General features: G+C 45.2%; 1 protein-coding gene across 3 annotated transcripts in view; it reads right to left on the minus strand.

Moving 5' to 3' along the window:
- The window catches only part of TBL1XR1 (TBL1X/Y related 1), a 135,013-nt gene that overhangs the window by 29,837 nt on the left and 91,622 nt on the right, over positions 1–13,554 (minus strand). For 2 of the 3 annotated variants that reach the window (XM_056806799.1, XM_056806800.1), the window contains one exon: positions 7,544–7,646. In XM_056806799.1, coding sequence (XP_056662777.1) covers positions 7,544–7,601 — 58 coding nt within the window. In that variant the 5' untranslated portion in view covers positions 7,602–7,646. 3 annotated transcript variants of the gene reach the window in all.

Here is a 13,554-nt window from a genome sequence, read left to right on the forward strand (position 1 = left end):
CTAAGAATCTACTAAGCACCATCTATTCAATAAAGCCGGACCCTCCCAACAGCTACTGCCCTTTCTCCCAAATTCACTTACACGGCTATCTTTAATTATACTGTATATATTCTTTCTAGACATACTTCTTGTCTTCCCCACTGAAATGTAAGTCCTTGAGAGTAATGATTGTTTCATTCTTTGTAATTGTAGCCAGAATGAATAATTTATTGGCCTGACTGTTCCCTCAATTTTGACAGTTGTATCAGTTCAACTTTATGCTGATTTTTAATTGTCTATATCTCAATCTCCATCAACACAAATCCTATGTGATTTCCACTATCTTCCCTCCTCCATTCAAAAATCCCTCATGTGTTGCTGAAAGATGCCTCACAGCCACATCACTACAAACTTCTGTTAACTATTCTCAAATGGATTAACCACGCTACAAAGAAATCCTTTCCTCTTCTCTTACAGTGGCCTGTAAAGATTAAAATTTAGGGGAGACGGGGAGACTGAGGCATCTGAGGCAGGTAGAAATTAGTTTCTCTCTGCAAGAAGTATTATATTTTTTAGAGGTTTATTAAAGGTTAAAGATTAAAGAATATACAAGTAAGAAACATGTGCCTAGGCCAGAGGCATAGACAAAATAACCTCACATCACACAAGAGATGCGCCTGCTCCAAAACGGAAGTCCAAAAAGAGCCAAGAGAGAGACCCTCAAAAGCCTTTTAATCAGCTTAAATACCTTCTCGATCTCGGCCCAGGTGAGATTACAAGGCATTCTGGGGAAGTGAAGCAAAGGCTCGTGGGGATTGTAGTCCTGTATTCGAGTCTATTTTTACAGGCTGTTCCAATCCTCTGTTAAGTCTTACCTTTCCTTTTCTGAGAAAGACACCTTCCTTCCTCCCCCCCCCCCACACACACACACAACCCTCCTTCTGGGAGCTCTCTCTTCCCTCCTACTTGGCTCATCCCCATAAGAGGCAGGCCCTTCTGGTCAGTTTTACTTCTTGGATTTTTAATTCAGAAAACTGCCCCACCATCAATCAACCCTTCCTTCTCTAATTTTTGCTCTCTCCTCTCTGGCCATCTACAAGAATCCACTTTTCCCTGATTCTACTATTCCCTGGCTGGCTCTATAGTCAAAGTCCTAGAAAAGCTCCCTCCTCCCCCTGAAATCTGGCAGCAAGCATCACTCAATGGAAGTGGCTCTCTTGGGGCACCAAGGCTCCTTTTCTCAGCTGCATCTGAGAGTGCTGGTCACCTCCTGGATACTTTCTCCTCCCGGTTTTCAAAGTGCTGCTCTCTTGAACCTTCCACCTGTTGGATACCTCCTTCTCTCATCCCTCTGGATGGGGGGAGGCCAAGGCTCCCTCTTCTTGTCCTCCATGTGCTAAATGGACTTTCATTGGATCCCACTGCACCAAGTATCGGCTCTATACAAGGTTTGAATGTGCATGGCCTGTTGCTGTGGGCCTCCGGAGCACCCTGAGAGGTGCAATAGGTCTAGGGCAACCACATGCACCCCCAACCCTGGCATCCTCTCTCATGTGGGTATCTAATCTGCCAGAGTCTTGGGGTTCAGATTCCATGCCATCTCTCCCACCCATGCATTCCCTCCTTCCTCTCTCTTCATAGCCCTACAGGACCTTCCTGCCTGAAGCTGCTCCCACCTCCAATCTATCCCCTCCAGGAGGCATTCTTCACACACAGCCTCCAGCCCACAGATCACACCTCACAGGGCTCCTTCGACTCTGGACCAGCAGAGGATCCCCAGGCCTGACACAGGTACCTCCCCTTCTCTTCCCTCTCTCAGATGTACTTGGCTGTTCACAGCTGCCCTGTGCAAAGCATCGGCTCCCCGTCCTCCAGCTCCTGCTCTCTGCACATGAATGCTTCAGTTCAGGATGAAGATGGTCTCTGGCTTCCTCAGAGCTCAGCTCAAGACCCCATCTCGGTCCCTTCCCCCTCATAAGCCCTGGTCCTGGGGGACTTTGCACCATCATGGCCTGGCAGAGTCCTGGCATACAGAAGAACTCCCCAGCTTCCAATGGTCAGCCATGCTCCTGATGCTGCTACATCTCTGAAGGCATCTCCTGGGACTTCTTGTGATATCTGCATGGGTCACCAGGGTAGCCACAAGTAAATTTCTGGAAAAATTGTTCTTCCTTGGTTCTGGGCATCATGCACAATGTCTATTTGACATTCACTAGGTCATAGGAAGTTTTCCTTGATGACATCACTAAATTCTGCCCATTTGTTCAGTCCCCTGTGCTCACGTTTCACAACTTTAAAAACTTAAAGGCCTTATTTATGTCAGGCCTAGCAACAGCTGAGTCCTCTCCACCCCAGTTCAGACAGCTGCCCAAAGCTCCACTAGAGGCAGTTAAGCTTGACCCAGCCTGCTACTAAAAGCAGATCTTACTGGTCTGGGGTGGGAAAAGCAATGGTGATCTCAGACCATCAGCAGCTGCATAAATAAAAGTCAGAGGAAGCTGTGTGGCCTTTTCCTTACAGCTGCTAAGAATGGCAGCTCCACATATGGACTGGCCTAAATGGTAATTATCAGCCAAAATACTAATTTTTTAAAAAGAAAAATTCAGGTTGATCTATACACTAGGTTGGCTTATGTCCAGTAAAACAACATCTCTGCAAGTAGATCCAGGGAAATGCAAAAGGCAGCCTTGTACAAATCAAAACCCAAGGGAACTATTCCTCCAAAGTATACTGCATGAGATATTCTAGTTCCCTTGATGAGAAGCAAAATGTAAACAAAAATTCTAACAGAGAAACACAATCTCAAACTCCAAAGTGGGTTACCAACTTAGTTCACACAGAAAATTCTCAAAATTTCTCAAATTCCAGCTATATTTTGAGTTCTAATGACTTCTAAAAAGAGGAATTCTGGAGATTTATGAATGCAATAGCAGCTAGTTCTAAAACAATCAATTAATTTTAAAGTTCAGGGTGGAGGCAGGGGTGCTAAATCAGTTCCTCTAATAGCCAGTTTAAGATAGGGATAATTACATCTTATGCAAGGATTTAAAAAAATCTATCAAATAGCTCAAATATCCAGAGATAGTCTTATAATGAAAAATAGAAACCTACAAGTGGCAAAATATAAAAGCACCCATGACAACTAAAGAAGTTCTTTTAAAAAAGAAACAGGCCAAAGCAGAAGTATACCAGGAGAGAATACACAATGCTGAATTCTCATATTTGCTCATTAGAATTTAACAGAAAGTGGCCACATTCATCAGCTGGGAGGTCAGTCAGATATGTTCCTCACACCCCTATGGTAGACACTGAAGACAGTAAAAGCCAGATCAAGTCTACCTTTGTTTGCTCTGTTTTACACATAAGATACTGACTGTATGTACTCCAGAAAATCCTCAAGCCCAGTGCCAGAAAAAAGGGAAAATCTGACTTGGCGGGGAAGGTGTTAGAAAACTTCTGACTAGTCAAAAAAGGAAGGAGTAAACTGTATTTAAGGCAAGTTCCCTGTAGATGCAAAGGAGAGAAAAATATACTCAATCACTGAAGCTTTTATATTAAAAAGGCACCTCAAGAGGCTAAGATTACATATGAAGTAAAATATTTTTAAAAAGAAAGAAAAGGTGATGACCAATTATTAGGGTTCTCTCATAATTATAAAATCCAAGGAACAATTGCTTGAAGTTGCAATGGCTAAACAAAATATGGTATCCTTGGCCAGAAGAGTGACTCCAAGTTATTTTACAACACAGACCTCGATGTAGGAGGAAAAGCTGGAAAAGGATGTTAGATAAAAATGCAATTAATTCTACTGAAGAAAAGCTGATAATACTGAATGTACAATGTTTTTTATTGTAAGAATTCATATCTATACATAAAAAAGTAACTTTTCAAAAAGTCTGTGGCCTCAACAGATTAAAATCTTCCAACTCCCACTAAAAATATAAAAGGTTCACCACCCTAAATTAACATGGGCCACAGACAAAAACAATTTGAGCAGCTGCACTCCTTGTAGAGATAATATCCCACATTTATATTATCCTGCAAGGTTTACAAAGTACTTTTCTCATAAACCCATGAGATAGCCCATCATCAGTGGCGAAGAATATTCAGAGAACAATTGATATTTAGGGATTACTTCTACTGAAAGACTTATACAGAAATTTAAATGGCAAAAAAAGAGAACGAGTAGTGAATTTGTAACTTGTTATTAAAGCCCAAGGAAAAAAGGTCTAAAAATAAAGTTTGCTGCCATGCAATACTTAATGTGTAATTCTACCAAAATGCAAGAGCTGAAAAATATCTTAAGAGTTTCAATCCTTAGAGGCATCCCATCTTTGCTACACCAAATGTCTAGCATGAGATTTCTCCACCTATTAAAACAAATATTAACTGAGATGATTAAGTTTCTTGCTTTTTTTTAAACTTCAATCAGCTGCTCTAGAAGAAAGGATTGCTAAATGCAGAACAGAATTATAAATTTCATCACACAACACACAAGGCTGTGCTAGCCAACAGTGTGGCCAAAATTTCATCACTAATAGATCAAAATTAAATTCTACCACAAAGCTGCCAATTTCCCTATACAATCTGGCTGATGATCCACATACAACAGTCATTCCTAGGGAAATAAGGCACCAAGTACATATTTCTGAGTCATGGTGGTTGTACGATCCAAACAAATTGGTTGTTCAAAAAACCCAAAACCAAACCCAGAAACAAAGAACACTGTCCCTAGCTCTTTGCCACTGAAAGCAGACCACCAGAAAGCAGCTGATGGGGGAAGAGGGAATGGCTGCCCCCAGCAGACCTGCCCACAATTTACAGTCCGTTCTTCTGCACCTCGTCCATGAGCACTCCCTCCAAGGGCAGAAATAGTGCCTACCTCAGTTCCGCACTGCTGCCTCTCCCATGCAGGCCCTGAAGACTCCTCTTTCTCTCCATCTCACTCCAGCTCATTCCCTAACCTACAGATGAACTTACTCAGAGAATATTTATGGCGGGTCTGCACTGTGTGAAGGGCTCTAACACGGATGCCGTGCCCTGGTTGTCTGGGACATTCATGTCTTCTTCTTTCCTCAGAGCCATTACTAATGCGCTCATCTCTATTTCTCTCATCTGTGGCATAGCTAGGCGGCACTCCTTGGGCCTACGTGCCTGCAGAAATGATACGGAATGATGGATGGCAAATCCTGGTATCCCAGAAGGAGGAGAGTGCTCTAAGCAGGCACCATGTCCTCACCCAGGGGCTCGATGCCCAAGCATTTATGTTATGGACAAAGATAGACTAGGGAGTCGCTTACAGAATATTCTGGTTCATTCTATAGTAGAAAGCGTATGTAATTAAAACCGGGGCCCAGAGACCACGTCAAAGCGGAGGAATGGCGCAGCTCCACTATCCCTTTATCAAAAGGGAATATTTGGAGAGACTGACAAGAATCTTTTTTCTTTTTCTTTCTCTCTTTTTTTTTAAACCCTCACCTTCCATCTTAGAATCAATCCTGTGTATTGGCTCTAAGGCAGAAGAGTGGTAAGGGCTAGGCAATGGGGGTCAAGTGACTTGCCCAGGGCCACACAGCTGGGAAGTGTCTGAGGCCAGATTTGAACCTAGGACCTCCCATCTCTAGGCCTGGCTCTCAATCCACTGAGCCACCTAGCTGTACCCTCCCCCGCCCCCCTTTATAATTTTTTTTTTAAACCCTTACCTTCCATCTTGGAGTCAGTACTGTGTATTGGCTCCAAGGCAGAAGAGTGGTAAGGGCTAGGCAATGGGGGTCAAGTGACTTGCCCAGGGTCACACAGCTGGGAAGGGTCTGAGGCCGGATTTGCTCTAGGCCTGGCTTTCAATACACTGAGCTACCCAGCTGCCCCCGACAAGAATCTTTTTAAGAAGTTTGGGGAGGGCGGCTGAAGTCACTTCAGGGAAATAAGAACTTGGTCTCATGAGGTCTGTTGTATTAGCCTCTCATTCTCTGAAGACTCGCGAGGCAGGCAGAGGCACAAGTTCTCGTTCTGGTTCTGAGAGCAGGACGCCAGTGGGCCTGCCTGGCACCCTCCTGCTTTTCACACACAGGGTGCAGCCTGCCTTCAGAATTCAGGAAGCTTGACTTGCACACGGTGGCCTGAGCAGTGCCCCAAGGCACACAGCACCTACCGTCCTTCCAGAAGAGGAAGGCTTCCTACAGCCTCTCTGGCACCGGTCAGCCCAAACCAGGGCTGAAGAGCGGCGGGGGAGGGGGACGGACCGATTTGGTTTCCTTGATAAACCAGAACCCCATCTCGATGGACAATCTACTTCAAATACTGTGGCCACCCTTAACCAAGGCACTTGGGGGGGAAGGGAGGACAATATTCAGAGACATTAGTGGCTACAAAAAATATCTGGGAAGAGCAAACAGGGGATGCACAGGGGGGAAGGGGAGGTGGAGTGTCCAATGGGCAGCAGGCTTGCTGCCCCTCAGTAGCTCTCTGGGGGCAATTTTCCTAGGGGCTCCTGTGGGGCCTAGTTTGTCTCCCTCCTGCACTGTATTCCCTCTCTGTGAGAAGACATTACCATAGGACTACAGTACTTAAAAGTAAACTCTGCAGAGATCCAGGGCATATTCCTTAACACTCAAACATCGAGCTTGAAGTCTGGGGCTACAAGATGAACACACCCCAAATGTGCAAGAAGCCATAAGACTCTCCCATTATCCCTGCCCTCATTTCACCCTCCCATTTCCTTCCCTTACTGCCACAGATCTGTCTCCCAAACGACATGTGGGTCTCTCCTTGAATAGGCTGAACACAAATGCTTGTTTCCATATGCCTACGTTCTTCAAGTGGAATGATTTCATCCAATGGTCAAGGATCATTGAGCTGCCTTTGCATTCTGATCCTCCCTCCATCCCCGCAATGCTGAGCTCCTTTCGGGCCCTCTGTAAAAACGGAGATTTGAACCCCAGACTTCCACCTCCAGAAGTCCTTGGTACTTCCCAGAATTCCCTATAATCTCACCTGAGTCTCCCCCTGGACGAGATCACAATTTATTATTTAAAGGGCTCTCTGCCTCTCAAGAGTCTCTTTCTCTACTCAGAGACTGCAACATGTTGTAAGTAGGCTTGTGAATGGGCTAATCGTGCCCTAGGCACGTGGCTTATTTTGTATCCTTGATTTCTAATAATCGTTAATAAACCTCATAAAATATAATACTTTTATTACAAGAGAGTAATTTAACTGTTACACCTCTCAAGGAGGAGCCAAAACAGAGCTGCCCCTCTACAGAGAATGCTTGGTGGGGAACATTCAGCAAATCTCTCGCCCACCTAGATCAAAATCAGAGATGTCATCTTTAAATTGAAAAAGCCCAAGATTTTTGTGACAAAGATATACCCAAGATGATTCCAACATATTTGAAAAAGTCAGAGTGAAGCCATGCCATAGTACATGGGCTAAAAATAAATGGCAGTCCATTCATTCAAGAAATGTACAAAGCTGAGCAATTTGGACTGGTACATATAGCAAATGCATGAAAGATGATTGAGAATATTAAAGGTATTGGAGGCCTATTTATTATACAAGTACTCACCTGACTCTTGCAAGTATCTATATACCAAGAAGTTGACCTCATCACTGCTTATACTCATCTTTATTCCCACTTAAACCATGAGGTCACAACACAGGATATAACCCTAAAAATAAAACAAAGTAAATTATTTTCTCAATTATTTTAAAACAATGTAAGAAATTATGAAAACAATGTTTGAATTTAATTGATGTAAAGTCAAGCTTTTATCTAACATCTGTTAACATACATTGATCAACAAAAAGTTTTGAAAATTATTTTAGAAATCATATGACCAAGCTTTGGCCCATTTACCAACTCTGCTCCCACCTACCCTGCCGAGGCCAATCCAAGACACATGGAGATGTTGAAGTAAACATAAGATTTCAAATGTTTCCCTAAAAGGGATCTGGAAAACCTTCTTTAATTTTGTTGTTGCTGCTAATGTTTAGTCATAACCCACTCTCCATGACCCCATTTGGGGATTTCTTGGCAAAGATACTGGAGTGGTTTGCCATTTCCTTCTCTAGTGGATTCTCAAAACAAAGATTAAGTGGCTTCCCTAGGTCACATAGCTAGTGAGTATCTGAGCTCATATTTTGAACTCAGGTCTTCCTGAAATACATTAGCACAAAACCTAAATAAAATAGAGAAACTTACTTTTGTTCCCTTAATGGCAAAATGTCATGAATTAGAATAATTAAAATAATAGCCTTGCAACCTTTGAAAATATAGGTAAAACTATTTAGATGTGACAGAAAGAACCATTCATTAGGTCAATTCTTACTCACACTGAAGAATTGTTTTAAGAAAGGGTATTAGATCACAGAGTGCTAAAAGAAAAATAGACTTCATATTCATCCTCCTGCACTAAGAGATCCCAACACCCCTTTCTCCTTCTCTTTGTAAAGAGGTTAAACAAAAGTTAAAGAACCTTTGGAGTAAGTGGTAAAATCAAATGATCTTGACACATTTACTTATACTTTAGCAGAGATAAAGAACTCATAGAAATTCCAAAAAATAACAATGGATGAAAAATGCAATGAATTAAGAGAGTTAGGAAAGGGTTCCTCTTACTAAGACAATTCTGTTTTACTTTCTTCAGCACACTGTTTGGAGCTAAGACTTATCTTCTAGAGGCATTCATTTAATCATATATGTTCACCAAATAAATGGGTATGTTTACTTTCACAAAGGGTGGTGGTGAAAGTAAAGATGATTTGCAAATAATACTTCAGCCATGTTGACAAACCAATGGCATGTGTGCTGGAGGGGCTGCTCCCTACTCCTTTCCTTGCACACTTCTCTCATCACCTGCCCCTTTTCCCAGCAGCCCAAAGGGAGAGCTTCTTCCCTCCCCTGTCTGGTGTAAGATAGAGGGTTCATACGTGGCACCCAGTCTCTAAAAGGTTTTCCATCATGGACCTAAGGGCATTGTCGAAAGGGTAAAAAGTTGAGTGTATATGAAAATATTCATGGAAACTTTTTTAAGACAAAATAACTAGAAGTAAAATTTAATGAATAGGGGAAATGGGGATAAAAAACCAAATACCAATTCTTTTGATGCTCATGATGCTGGGAGATGGGTTTCTATCGGTATCCTCATTTTTCAGAGAAGGGAACTAAGGCCAGAAGAAGGAAAGTGGCTTGTTCTAGATCACACAGCAGTGTCTGAAGCCAAATTTGAACTTAGACCTTCCCAACTTCAGGCCCATGGCTCACCACTGACCTGCTGGATAATACCTGGCCAGCTGAGGCCATTAGTCCCTGCTTCTCTTACAGGAAGAACCAAGATTCGAGTTTTAAATACTTTTCACAGGTGCAGCTAGGTGGCACAGTGGATAGAGTGCCAGGCCTGGAGGTGGGAGGACCTGGGTTTTAATCTGACCTCAGGCACTTTGTAGTTGTGTGAGCCTGGTCAAGTCGCTTAACCTAGCCCTTGCTCTTCTGTTTCTATCTTATAAGATAAAAACTCCCAAAGTAAGGATTTAAAAAAAAAAGAAAGAAAGAAAAAAAAATACCTATCCGTGGTGTTCACCAGGATGTAAAACAACAATAACAACAACAAAAGACAATCAGACAGTTCTTAATTTCTTCACTAACTTGCAGCGGCCTAAGAGGTGCAGCACCACCACCCTGATGCGCCCCAGCAAGGACAGCTTGGGAATCCGCACACACAGTGGGAGCCCTGCCTCCATTGCCAGGCGATTCTTCTCTCTAAGGTGGCTGCAGCCTGTTTGGAGACTCGATCATGTTCCTGCTTCCTCCAAGCACAGCATCTGGGGCATTCCCTGACATAATGATAAATGAATTTCTGTGAGCGATATTCTCCGCTCTGGAAGAGGATCATCCAAGTATTCAACTGAATATTAGGGATCCAACAATGAATGAGGAAGGTTCTTGTCCTCTAGAGATCTCATTCTTACTGTATTTGTGGGCCAAGTTTGAGCAGAGTGAAATTCTCAGCAGGTTGGTTTCCTCATTTGTAAATAAGACTAGCCGTTCACCAAGCTCCTTTCCAACTCCAAATCCTACAAATCAATGACCGCCCTCAACACAAAGTAAGCCCTAATGAGCCCCTTTTGAAGGGAGTGTTTGAAATCATCGCATGTTCAAAGCTACGGAATAACTAGGGCAGGTCCCCAAAGAGCCAGGCATGATCAGTGAGTCCACATTCGAAGCTCATCAGGGGGATCACGGCATTGTGGTCACTTTGGGAAGGTAAACAAGGCATCTTCTCATGGAAAAAAAGTCATGTTACAAAACCCTGATGACATCTTCATCCAGTTCCACCTTAGTTTGATTCTAAGGAGGCACAGATCCAGCCAGTGTCTTTGTGGCCCCAACATCCTGACCCTGGTTTATTTGTACATATGCTCATGTAACAAGTAAGCTTTAATCTTGTCAACATACATGCACAGAAACGTCATCTTTTTTATAATTCCTTTGAAAAAATACTCTACTTTCCTTATCTTAAAAAGCAATTCGACCCAAAAGCACTCTGAATGGACATCTGAGGGATTTACAGCACAGCTGGAGTTCACTTGTTAACGCGCCATTTTTAACCTGTTTTAAAATGCCATTACAAAATGATTAGCCAAGCCCCAGGAGGTAGGAATCCAGCGATCTCAATGACTACCACCAAATCCCAACCTGATGACAACAGGTGTGCATGCACAGAAACTTCTAAAACAATAACGTTATTAGAGCATCCGCTGACGGCCACGCTAGAGCCACCTCAAGCCGCCAATGGACCGCCCATGCTGGTGGAGTCTTCCCGTCCTTATGCTCGCAAACCCAGTGACTGACACCCAGCAGTCGAGTCTGACAGATGCTTGTCCCATGGCTGATCCTCCCAATGGCCTCATGAGGAAGGACCAGGGTCTGATTACTCCAATCACTGCATGGACGAGAAAATGAGGGTCCCCAGAGAATCCAGTGGCTCCTTCTTGCCCGCCTCCTCCCTGCCATGAGCCAGGGGGCCCTGGGCTCCTCTCCCAGGCCTGCCTCTGCCTCACGTGCTCTCCTTCCTCCTCCCAGTCTCCTGGCCTCCTTCAGGGACCAAGCACGACTGCCCCTCGCACAAGCAGCTTTTCCCAATTCTTCTGCATGCTGCTTGTCCCCTTGGAGGGCCATAAGTACCGTGTGTGTACGTCGAGGTGGCACGCTGTTGGCGCGGAGGCCACAAGCTGGGTATTCCCAAGCCTTGGCGCGGGGGCAGGGGCTGCTCTAGCTCCTCTCCCCCAAACTAACAAAGCGCCCCACGGCTGCTTACACACCTGTCCTGAGGCCCAAGCCCCAAGCCTGGCCCCGCTGGCTCCCGAGGATCCAGGTGGACAGGTTGCCCGCACAGGTGCCACCTCTTTCTTTCAAAGCTTTCCCAGCTCCTCCTTGAGGACCCCTGCCCAGGCTCTTTATACAGCGATCATCTTTAGGCCATTTCATCAATTCTGGGGGTTTTGAGCACCATCCCAAGGAAAAGTGGCGCTCAGTCAGGGCTCCATCCTGCACAGACTGGCTCTACAATAGACCTGGACACAAGTCACTCAGGGCTTCCTCATTTCCTCACCTGTAGGCCAGAAGCTTGTGCATCTCAAAGGAAAATCATCAGATTTTGTTCCTGGCCATTGTGTCTCTGCCAATGGGGAGGGCAGCATGGACGAGCATCTGCGGAGAAGAGTATGGAGCAGCTTGGGGAAGCGATGAGTTTTCAGGTGATGAATTTTTGTTTGTGGGGGGTGGGAGTTTCTGAATATCAGAAACCCATTTTAGTCAAAATATAATTTTAGCACCCCATAATAAAAGATCAGATTCAGGACAATCCATGAAAGTTGTGGAAGGATGGATATTGTTTTATCTAACTCTACATTCAAATTTAGAACCAGAAGGCTTAGCCACCAGGGAGTCTATCAAACTAGCTCATTTTAGGCACAAGCAAGCCGAGTGTGGGGAGCTCAGCTGACTTGTCCAAGGTCACCCAGATGGAAGCCTAGTTCAGGCTCTTAGCTGAACCCTCCCTTCCCCATCACAGCCATGCAGTGACAGTCTAATAACCATGTCTAATAGCAGTTGTTCAAAAGCCAAATGGGCTGCCTAGAAGGCCATCCGAGGCTCTTCCCAAGGTCCTCCATGAAGGATGGATGACTTCCTCCAGGACACGGTCCATGAAGCAGGGGAGACCTCTTACAGTTTAGACTAACTGGCTTCCAAGGGTCCTTCTAACTCCTGAGAGGCTGTACATTAGGGGTGTAATTCATCCTACTTCACTAAGGAAGTCTAGCAGAGAGCCTTTACAACATCTAAAATTGTGCTTATGATGTGCCAAGGAACAGTTGGCAGAAATTCTTTTTTCAGATGAAATTGAGAGCATGAACAAGACAGGCAGCTGTCAGAATGGGGAGGTCGGGGCAGCAGTGTCCTCTTTGTCTCGTGCAAGTCTGGGCTCTGCCAGGCAGGCCGGCCTCTCGGTCCCTGAAGCAGCAGCTTCATTTCCACTCTAAAACAGCCCTTAAAGCAAAGTACTGGAAGAGAGAGGCAAACTGGGCTGGGATTTTTGTTTTCCTATGGATGATGCGATGGGGATTTTTGTATTTATCACTTACACTGGCTATCACGTATTTGCTCTTTTATTGCATTTATCTTCCTATCTCCAGAGCTCTGTCAGGAAAACTGCTCTCAAGCATTAGTTATAGAGTGAATTTCTCTCAAAGGGGATTCCTACTGGCCACCTCATGGTGCCAAGACTTAAAAATGCTTGTCTGGAGGAGATGAACAGATCAAAAAGCCTCCAAGCAAAGAGAGCAAGGGGTGAATTCTGGGAAATGTCCTGGGTGCTCTTGGAACAGGAAATAAGCACAGCAACCCATCCCCTCCCCACCAGGCTAGCCAAGTGCCCAACTCTCCCCTGCTGCCTTTCCCATCACTGCAATGGGCAGCACAGGCTTGGGGTCCATCCTCGCATCACCAGACAAACAGCCCCCGCCCCCAGCTCTCGGCATCGGCCATCCCCACCTTGACCGGAGTGCCGAGGCTGTCCGTGGCCTGCCCGTTCCCCAATTCTGTGTACTCCAAGAGCTCCCTACGCAGTCCTCCTACAGCTCTCTCCTTCCCAGGTCCCAGATGTCTGAGGCCAGACCCTGCTCAGTGGCTGCCCTGGTTCCCCCATCCTCTGTACAGTCTCCCCAGTGAGAGCGCTCGTGCCTGGAGAGCAGGGAGCCTCCCCAGCTAGCTCTCGGCTAGCTCCTACCTGACCTGGCCTCGAGCAAACAGCCCAGGGAAAATGGGGGCTTTCACAGCCAAGCCCCCAGGAGCAGATCTCAGCTGTCACCCCTACGGCTAGCCGCCTTCTGAGCAGGAAAATCCCATGTTCCCTACACGGCTTGGAATGATGGTCTTCAGAGGGGAGCTCATCTGAAGATCGGGGGTGCCGGAGGCTCCGGGCTTTGCTCGGGTCCCGTGAGTGACCGTGGCCTGCTCCTGGGCCCTGTTCCATGATCTCTAGCTACATCCAGCAAGGGCTTTTCTGTTTTGTTTCC

This window comes from Monodelphis domestica, chromosome 8, assembly GCF_027887165.1.
Source record: "Monodelphis domestica isolate mMonDom1 chromosome 8, mMonDom1.pri, whole genome shotgun sequence".
Classification (NCBI taxonomy): domain Eukaryota; kingdom Metazoa; phylum Chordata; class Mammalia; order Didelphimorphia; family Didelphidae; genus Monodelphis; species Monodelphis domestica.